The sequence below is a fragment of the Condylura cristata genome, unplaced genomic scaffold (genome assembly GCF_000260355.1).
Source record: "Condylura cristata isolate star-nosed mole 26May11 unplaced genomic scaffold, ConCri1.0 scaffold00006, whole genome shotgun sequence".
In the NCBI taxonomy this organism is placed as follows: Eukaryota; Metazoa; Chordata; class Mammalia; order Eulipotyphla; family Talpidae; genus Condylura; species Condylura cristata.
This window is the reverse complement of record NW_004567107.1, coordinates 3,946,626-3,956,424: the sequence shown is the minus strand read 5'-3', so window position 1 is coordinate 3,956,424 and position 9,799 is coordinate 3,946,626. Positions and strand designations below refer to the sequence as shown.

General features: G+C 61.8%; 1 protein-coding gene across 2 annotated transcripts in view; it reads left to right on the top strand.

Annotated features, from left to right (window-relative positions):
• Nucleotides 1-2,735: 2,735 nt before the first annotated feature.
• Nucleotides 2,736-9,799, top strand: part of FAM73B (family with sequence similarity 73, member B) — a 19,038-nt gene continuing 11,974 nt past the window's right edge. Inside the window, exons 1-6 of one of the 2 annotated variants that reach the window (XM_004677259.2) lie at nucleotides 2,736-2,833; nucleotides 5,020-5,259; nucleotides 5,905-6,115; nucleotides 7,321-7,433; nucleotides 8,128-8,245; nucleotides 8,577-8,713. In XM_004677259.2, the coding sequence (XP_004677316.1) occupies nucleotides 5,164-5,259; nucleotides 5,905-6,115; nucleotides 7,321-7,433; nucleotides 8,128-8,245; nucleotides 8,577-8,713 (675 nt within the window). In that variant the 5' untranslated portion in view covers nucleotides 2,736-2,833; nucleotides 5,020-5,163. Of the gene's footprint in view, nucleotides 2,834-5,019; nucleotides 5,260-5,904; nucleotides 6,116-7,320; nucleotides 7,434-8,127; nucleotides 8,246-8,576; nucleotides 8,714-9,799 lie in introns of those variants that run through there. The other variant, XM_012721576.1, reaches the window with a different exon arrangement.

Below are 9,799 nucleotides of genomic sequence, written 5' to 3'. Positions count from 1 at the left end.
CCGGTGCAGCCCCGCGAAGAGCCCGCTAGGGGCGGGGCGGAGGGTAGGACGGCTCACTGCTGCTCGCTACTGCCCCCTGGCGGGTCTCACTCGCGTCGTCGATGCGTGGCCCCTTTCCATGAGTCTCTTCATCATCTTCTTTTGTTCATTCGCCACCCCGGCGTCGGCTAGGCCCTCTGTCTCCTTGTCTCTCGGTCTCTTTTGCCCTGGGTCTCTACCGCTCACCACCACCTTGATTTCTCCAGCCCCCTCCTCTTCTCACCTGACTTTGCTGACACTAAGGACCACAGAGCCAGGGGACAGGCCGCTTGGGGGACTCCTCAGCACCGTGGGGGAACACTGGAAGTGCTCTGGTTCACCAAAACTGGTGGCGGGGCTGGTGGGAGACAGAGATGTAGGGACCCCAAGGAGGAACCCGGCGGGGAGAGAAGGGGAGCCCTTGGTTTTGATAAGGTGGAGGAATGAATCATCCTCCCAGCTTGGACATGTGCTGACTTTGACCCCAGCTCCTATCAGCTTCATACGCCAAGGAGATGGCTCACAGGGACATCTCCATGGGTCTTGACCTGGGGCTTTTTATAGCTGAGGAGCAGAATAGGTTGCCATTGGGTAGAAAATCCAGTATAAGAAGATTTTGGCTGAACACAAGCCAGGATGATGAGGGTTAAGGGAGAGGAAATTTATCAGATATGGAAAGTGATCAAATATCAAGGCTTGGCGACTTTTGCTAACAGGACTCTGGGATTCGGGACTCTACAAGGACAGAGGTACAAGCCCAAAGTCAAGCTTAGTCCAGCAGAAAGCTCAGGAGACTCAGATTTGATAAAGGAAAATGTCAATCAGTGGGTACTATATGCCAAGCACTGTTCTAGCCACCAGCCGTAGTGAACAAATTAAGTCCTACCTCCTCTTGGGCAAACAAATCTGCAGCATATCATATGCTGAGTCCTAGAAAGAAACCTAACAGCATAAAGGAGGGAGAGAGTAAGTGCTAGTTGTGACTGATCTTACAGCTGTCTCTGTCTATAAGTTTCATTTATTTCTCTAGTTTCTACATGCAATTGTGGATTTTCTAATAGCGATGACCCAAATCTCCTGAGCACATGCCAGGTCCCATGCTGAGCACTAGTGAATAATCACCCAAGATGCTCCTCATAGCTTATTAAGTCTTCTCATCATCACCTTAGGGGTGAGGGGGTGATTTATTCAGGATCCCAGTGGAGGAAGAGGCAGACAGAGCCCAGACTGTGCCATGGTGGTGCTCAGCTCAGCTCCCTTATCCTTGGGTCACCAACTACCACGCTTCCCTCTCTCTGCCAGCCGGACTCAAAGATGCCAGGTGTTCTCAAAGATGCCAGTGCTATTCCTGGAATGCTCTCCTTCTGCCCAGCTAGTCGCTGCTCATCCTTCATCATTGGGATGTCCCTTTGGGGAGTCTCACCATCTCCTACCAGTCTGGGTGACCCCCTAGTAGACTCTCATATTTCTGAGTTTCTTCCACTCAAGCACTCTCACATCACACAAGATTGTAATTAAGGATCTCAATTACTTGTATCTGTCACCCACTGTGCTCCCAGAGATGTTAGCTGTTGGATAAATAAAATTAGACTGATAACTACAATATATAAAGGCTTAGACGTGACAGTTATGAAAGGCTACCATATTGTGTTCTTGCCAAGCAGGACTGCCACCCCCATTTCAGAGGGGAACACTGCGTGGTGGACTTGAGTCCAAGCAGAACTGGATACCAGCTCAGGTCAGGTCTGATTTCAAACTCAGTATTTGGAGGGTGGTTAGAATCAAATCACACTTGAGTCCGGCTCACAGGGACCAATGTCTGGTGAGGGAGATTTTGCAGACTCAGGCATGGTTTTGAGAAGGTGAAGTGGAGAGTCTGAGGCAGTGGTATTTGAAATCGGGCATCTGACAAAGAAAGACATATCCTTTTTTTTTTTTAATTATACAATAGCTTATTTTTACATCACTTTGTGCATTTTTCCATCTCAGTTGGAATCCCCGTGTGCTTCCCATCACCAGATCACGCATGTGCCATCACTATAGTCCAGTGCATCTCCCTCCCCCCACTGTTTTTGATCCCTTTCCTCACTCCACCCCAGTAAAATGTCTCTGGTGTATAGCTGTTTATTATTACTATTATTTTCTCGCCTGTTCCATTATACTCCTGCTATGAGTGAAACCATCCGGTATTTTTCCTTTCTTTCTAGTTTATTTCACTAAGCATGCTCCCTTCCAGCTCCATCCATGTTGCTGCAAAAGGCATGTGTTTATTTGTTTTTGGTTGCTGAGTTATAGTCCATTGTGTATGTGTACCACATCTTTCTAATCCAGTCATTCACTTTAGGGCATTTGGGTTGTTTTCATAGAAAAGGCAAAGAAAAAGAATGAAAACTGGCGCTAGGAGGACAATAGGATTTCCTCTGTATGGGAACCCACAGGGCTAGAGGCGCCAAACATGAGGGCTTTGGACACCACTGCTTCCTTCCAGAAAGCCCCTTTGCGCCTTTAAGAGTGGGTCCGCCCCCTGAGTTGTCTGTGTCAATCTAACACCGATAACCAATCGTAGGAGAGAAGAGAGCCCTTCCGCGCCTCAACCGCACTTAGGAGGCGGGGCCAGAGTCCGAAGAGGCGCGGCAGTTGGGTCACGTGACCCGCCCCATTGGCCGGCGGCTGGCGTCGCAGGGAGCTGTTCGGGGACGCCCATTGGCCGAAGACTCGGGATCTCAGCGCGAGGCCACGCCCCCCGGCGTCCCGGGGTTGGTTGCGCGGGCGCCGGGGAAGGAGACGCTGCCCTTCCGCAGCTATGGGAGCCCAGGTGAGTGGCCGGGGGCGAGCCTGGCGCGCTGGCGGGCCGGCGGCGCCGCAGCACCCGGGACTGCGGCTGCAGCGGGCGGGAGCCTGGTTTGCGCCGGGCCTGGGGTGGGCGCAGAGGTGTCCTGGCCTAGCCGGGCTAGAACGGCTGGGTTTGGAATGAGCAGGTAGTCGGGCCGGGGGGTGGGGGGGTGCAAGAGGTGGAACGGGAAGCCCGGGTCGGTGAGATGCCCCGGCCTGGAACGCCGCGGGGTTCGGAGCAGGGGCGCAGGCACTGATCCCCGGCAGGCAAAGTCCCGGGGCTGGAAGGAGCAGGTGCCTCGTCCATGGCGGTGCCGGTGGGCACCTGGACGGGCACCTGGACGACCACCACGGATATGCCGGCGGTCGGGACAGGAGAGGAGGGCACCCGACCCCGGGCTTCTCTAGATGCCCGGGATGGCACGAGCAGGCGCTGAAGTTGGGCTCACTGCTGAGGTCCAGGGCAGGAGCACCCAGTGCCTGGCACGGTGGGACCGGTGAGGTGTGCAGGGTGCGAGAACGGGAGAGGGGCAGCGGGTGGTTCCAGGGAGGGCCTGGCCCCGGGGCTTTGCTGCGCTCAGAGTGGGCAGGGAGGCTGCCCAGGCTGGAGTATTTACTAGGGTCAGCCAGGGCAGGGGAAGGTGCTCCAGAGGAAAGTTCGGCGAGCTGTTGTAAGTGCCACAGTGGGGGTGGAGTGAGCAGATGCCAGCCCAAGGTTATAGGGCACCTGAGGTGACTGCCTAGGCGGGGACTGGAAGTGTCCAGTCGCGGAGACATTCCCGCAGGCTCAGAGGAGAGGCGGAGGCTGCCCCCCTGGACCCCACCGGGCCTGGGGAATGTAGGGATCACCCCGGAGCTGGGTCCTTCCCGGAATGCCTGCTCCAGGCCAGGCTGCCCTTGGTCCTGCCCACCTTGGTCTAACTCGCCTGGCCGGAGCGGCCTTGACCTGCTCCCCAGGCCTCTCAGCGGTCTCCACTGGGAGCGCGTCTTCTGTCTTGTCTTTGTAACTCGGTGGGCTTCGGACTTGGACTCGGAGTTCCACTGGCCCTTCGGGTGAGCCAGAGGGGAGGCGGCACTTGCAGCAGGAGGCTGGGGACCGCCGTGGCCTTGGGATCCCCAGAGCTGAGGCCCATCCCAGCCTGCCCACTACTCACCTCAGTCGGGCCGCCTCCCTCTCTGAGCGTTGCCCCAGTCCACGCTGCCCTTGTCCTCAGCCCTAGGATATGGCCCTCTCCGCCCCGAGCGAGGCTGTAGGGTCTTCTCCTTCCCGCCCTGGGGATGAGGTGTCCCCGATGCTGGCCTGGTGGCTTGACTGCCGCCACCGGTGGACGGCGTCTGCCTGGCCTGCTTGTTCCTCCTCCTGGGGTCCCAGGAGACCTTGCAGGTGTCTTGGGCTTGGTGGTGGTGGATGGGGAGCGGCCTGAAGGATCTTTAGCGGTGGTCTTTGGGGCCTCAGGTCACATATGTGCTGAGGCTGGAATCGGGGGTCCCGGGCTCTCGGGAGGCAGCTCTGGTTCTGCGAGGGGCTTGCCACGTCCTGCTCCATGCCAAATTTCCCCAACTGTTGTTTGAGTGCAGAGCCTAGGTCCCGATACCCCCACCACAGTCCTGACTGTCTGGCTCCTGCCATGTGACTTTACACTCCTGACTGAGCCTCTCCCAGCCTCAGTTTCCTCACTGGGAGTTGGTGGAGGAGGTAGGCGGCCGCTGCTTCTCAGACTCGTGAAGATTCAGTCACACGACGTGTGTGAAGAACCCACAAAACACACGTGGCGTTGTCACGTTAGTGGGACAGGAGTGTGCTGCCTCGGCGAGACAGGCCACCAGAAGAAGTCTCGTGGCTTTGTGGGAGGAGAAAAGGATGAATCCCAGCCAGAGGCCTGACCCTTCAGAGGCCTGCGATGTTCTCTCGCAAATGGCTGTGGGTTGAAAAAGATTGCAAAAGTGTGGCCAAGAGCCCCGGGCTTGCCAGCGACCTGTCCCTGGGCCCCAGCTCGCTCCTGGCCAGCGTGCCGGACACCGCCGCCTCCAGGCCGGGTGGGCAGGGGTCTGAGAGGGCCTTCCCGCTGGTGGGTGTGGAGGGCTGCTGCCCGAGGCGGCGGCTCCTGCGTGCCTTTCTCTGATCACCCGAGCGTGTCCTTATGTCTGACTTGGCCGTTTCTGTCTCAGTGCTGTGGAGGGACACTCTGGTCTGCGCATCCCTGTCTCTCCCGGGCCCCGACGGTGCCCAGGACCCAGCCAGCAACCAGTTGAAGACCTTCTCCCGGGAAGCTCGTCTCCCCGAGGGCCCTGGCCTGGGGCGCTGGGCCTGCCATGGCGTTCCGGAGGACCGAGGGCATGTCCATGATCCAGGCCCTGGCCATGACGGTGGCCGAGATCCCCGTGTTCCTGTACACAACATTTGGGCAGGTAAAGTTGGAGGTGGTCTCGACCTTTACCCCTGTGGTCCCCAAAACACTGAGCCATGCAGCCCCGGGAAAAGCTGAACCCCCCAACTGTGGTCCCAGACGCCTGGTGTTTGCTGTGTGAGCCGAGGAAGAAGAGCTGGTCTTTACCTGGGAACCACGAGAACTGTTGACCCCGGTTCTCAGTCCTCGGGGCGTGGCCCTGCCCTCCCTGTTAACCTCAGCCTGCGGCTGAGCGAGGCTCTTGCCCTCCTGAAAGCTCCGCCCTGGGGGTGCAGCCCCACGTGAGGGCTCCCGGGGCGGGGAGAGACAGCCATTGTCCGCAGTTCAGTTTCTCCCTTCCGGCCGCCCGAGCCTGGGCTTCGCCTTGTGGGTCGCGGACCTCCTCTGACACAGGCAGCCGGGCGCTGGCCGGGTCGGCGCGGTCACCGCCGCTCCTGGCCTGGGGGCTGGCAGTGCAGCCACCCCGCGTGTGATCTTGGCACTGACATTCGGCCGGCCCACCTCCCTTTTCATCGCTGTGGTGCTACTTTGGGGCCCTGGCCAGATCCCCCGTTTCCAGGGGTTGCCACTCAGTCACTCCTGTCCTTGAGGTGCTGCCCAGGGCCACTCAGCCCGGCTGCATCCCGCTGCCTCCCCCTCTGCGCAGTCCGCCTCCTCCCAGCTGCGGCTGACGCCAGGCCTGCGCAGGGTGCTCTTCGCCACGGCCCTGGGGACTGTGGCCTTGGCCCTGGCCGCCCACCAGCTGAAGCGGCGCCGGCGGAGGAAGAAGCAGGTGGGCCCTGAGCTGGGAGGTGAGCACCTGGGCACTGTGCCCCTCCCCATCCTCACGGCCAGGAAGGTCCCGTCAGTGAGGAAAGGTAGGTGTGGCGTGGGGAGGGGCCGGCCTGGGGTCCTCCCGCTGGGCCCGTTCACTGTGGGACCTGGGGCTAGTGGCGCCCGGGTCCCCCACCCCTGTGCTGCCCGGTCAGTGGCCACCGTTCTCACTGTCGGGCTCCTGTGGGAGCCTCCAGCCAGGGAAGCCTGCTCAGGAGGGCCGCGTGCTTCCGTGGGGCCCCCACACCAGCTTTTTAAATTCCATTTAATTTTTAAAGATATATGTATTTTTGCACACAAGAGCTGGGGTACAGGCCAGAGGTGTGGGAGGGTGAGAGGACTCACCAGAGACAGTGGGGAGCAGGACAGGCAGATGGACGAAGCACACCGCTGAGGGGAGGGCAGGAGGCAGGAGAGGGCTGCTGTGCCCCGGGCGCCCCCCCTGGCGGGGATCCGACTCGTGCTGCAGGGCTGCGGTAGCTTCACGGTGCCGAGACCCAACCCCTGCGCCACCAGGGAGGCCCTCAGCTTTTTTTTCATTAAAATTTATGTCTGTAGCCGGGGCCTCCCTTTGCTGGCCGCGACCCTTAGCCCGAGGCCACCGCAGTCCAGTGCTGTTCCGTCACTCTTAGAGCCCCGTCCGCTGGGGGCCTTGTCGCCGGCCGCTCCTGATCGTCCCGCAGCTCTCTGTAAGGCCAGGCGCGGCGTGGGAGAAGCAGCAGTCTCCTTGTGTGAAGTGAAGTGACTGACCCGCCCCTGCCGAAGGGAGCCGGGCCTTCCCACCGGGGAGAGGAGGCCGCGGCCCGTCCAGGATAGGACCCAGCAGTGCTGGCTTCCCGTCGTGCGGCGCTGGGGCCCTGGGGCCCTGGGGCCTCGCTCCCCTGTGCCCGCCATCTTTGCCTCCCCACCGCCTCAACTCTGAGCGACAAACCCTTCGTGTACCTTAAACCATTGTTGCTGTCTCTCTGGGTAGAGGAGACCCCGTTCAGCTGCTCAGTGGCCACAAAGGGGAAGCGGAGCCCGAAGCAGAGGAGGCAGGGAGTGGGCGGACCCCATCCTCAGGGTCACCCCTGCGGATCTGGACTCGTGGGGGGCCAGGCCCAGCGTGGGCGCCTGGGATACGCACCGGCGTCCCTGCGAGGTGCTCCCGCCTGGGTGCGCCGCCGCCGCCAGACCAGCGCCCGGCTGGAGGGGCGGGAGGGTGACTGGAGTGGGGAGCGGCCCGCTGACCCCGCGCTGTTCCTCCCAGGCCACTCCAGCCGGCGGGTGCAGAGCCCCGGCAGCAAGAGCAACGACACCCTGAGCGGCATCTCCTCCATCGAGCCCAGCAAGCGCTCGGGCTCCTCCCACAGCCTGGCCTCGGTGAGCCGGCGAGCGCTCCGGCTCCTTGCTGGGGCGGGCGGGCGGCGGCCTTCCCTCACCTGCCCACCTGCTGGCCCTCAGACCGCTGGGCACGCTCCCTGCTAGCCGCCAGCCCCAGAGAACTCGGGGCGGGCAGGACAGGCGTTTGCGGGCGCTGGCGGGAGGCTTCTCTGGCGCTGCAGCCACTCATTCCTTCGCTCCCAGCAGTGAGTCAGCGCCTGCTGTGCGCCAGGGCCTGGCTGGGTGCTGAGGAGGAGAGGAGCAAGGAGAGACAAGTGTGCTTTCTCGCGGGGAGTGCCTTTGGGCTCAGCCCCACCCCGTCAGCAGTGTGTCCCCAGGCGCGGAGCCGGAGGTGGCTTCTGTCCCCAGGGCCCGCGGCCTGGCAGGGCAGCGGGCGCGCGCGCGGCCGAGAAGTATGGGTGAGGGCCCGGCCGCCCGCGAGGGGTGCGTTCCCAGGCCTCCTCGTCCCCCCAGGAGGAGCCCCGGGGCAGGGGTAGGGTAGTGCCGCTCGTGAGCAGGCTGCGGGCGGGGCGTGGGAGGCGGCTGGTGCCTGGCTGGAACTGGCCTCTCCTCCTGCCGTGGCAGTTGCTGGGAGGTGCCAGCAGGACGTGGCCGCCGGGGAGGGCCAAGCCAGTTCAGGGGTGGGGGAGGCCCAGGGGTCTCACCCTCGGGTGCTCTGCTGCTCGGTTCCCAGATGGTGGCGGTGAACTCATCCAGCCCCACGGCTGCGTGCTCCGGGCCGTGGGATGCCAGAGGGCTGGAGGAGTCTGTGGCCGCCGGCGATGGCCACGCCGAGAGCCTCTACATGCAAGGTACAGGCCAGGTGCCGGCTGGGGTCCCGGGCAGGGGCGGGTGGGAGGGGCCCCCTGGGAGCCCAGGCCGGCTCCGGACCCTTGAGGGTGCAGGTTCGCCAAGCTCTCTTGGCTCCCCGGTCCTGTTGAGTGACTTCCAGCCTTTTCTGAACCAGAACAGTGTCCAGAAAGAACTCTGGCCCCATGACGGCTGTAAGCGGGGCCTGAAAGCGTGAGCAGGGCTGGCTTTCGGGGGTCCGCCGACCCCTGCCCTTCGGGACCCTCATGCGTCCTCACTGGCTGGCGCTCCCCCTCTGTGGGCCTGACGCCCCCTCTCTCCCCACCTGCACAGGCATGGAGCTGTTTGAGGAGGCTTTGCAAAAGTGGGAGCAGGCGCTGAGCGTGGGGCAGAGGGGAGACAGCTGCAACACCCCCACACCCGGGGACAGCCTCCGCAACCCTGAGACCACTTCGGAGGTGCTGTCAGAGGTAGGTGACGCCCTGTCGTTCCTACACCGCCCCCACCCGAAGGGAGAAAGCGAGGCTGAGGGACCCCTCTGGGAGGCCAGACGCAGCACCCCTTTCCCCTCCCCCCGTCCCATCCTCTGGGAAGGGGTAAGCCTGGCTCCCAGGAAGCACGGTGACAGTCATACCGGTTCTGACTGAGGAAACAGTTGTTTTCTGTGTTAAAAACAAAAATCTGAACCCAGAGTAAGCTCCTTTCTCAGCGGGTTGAGGTCACGGGGGGACCCCTCTGCGGCGTTTACTCTCAGCGGGTTGAGGTCACGGGGGGACCCCTCTGCGGCGTTTACTCTCAGCGGGTTGAGGTCATTGAGGTCACGGGGGGCCCTCTGCGGCGTTTACTCTCAGCGTCGGTTGCCCAGCTGTGAATGGAGCCAAGAGGCCTCGGCCGGGGCTTGTGCCCAGTGCCCAGGAACCTGGCACCTGTGGGGGCTAGTGCCTGGCGGGACCCCTCGGGGTCTCGGACATGGGGTGAGGTGGGGCGGTCAGGACCGTGTCTGTCCCCCGCCCTGTTTCCTCCTGGGCAGCCTCTGGGGCGACGCCCGGTGGCAGCAGCCGTTGGTTGCCCGGGCTGACAGCGGTCCCGCGGAAACGTTACGGGGGGCTCTGGTTCCAACATTGTGCGTCTTAAAGTGATCAGACTCTCGCTGTTTCGGCTTACTGTGAGCGCCATGAAATGTCCCCTGTAAAAGGGGGGGACAGCAGTGGAAGAGAAGGGGACACGAGCTGCCTCAGGCGGAACCCCGGGGCCGGCCGCGAGGTCAGTGTGTGCCCTCTGTGGTCAGTGTTACTGATGCCTGCAGCTTTTCATCCAGATTGGGCCACTCTGGATGCTTCCGGGCATTTTTCTGTGCTATCAATCTTTGAACAGTTTCATTGAAATAAAATCCCCCAATTTTAATTGTGTAGTTTGGGGTGCGTCGTCATGGGTGGTGTGTTCCTCATCAGAATCCACCCCGGGGCGTAGTCAGCGCACCAGAGACAACCCGCTCAGCCCGCCCCACCCCCGCCCCCAGCCCTAGGTAGCCGCGAATCTGCCGTCTATCTATAGAT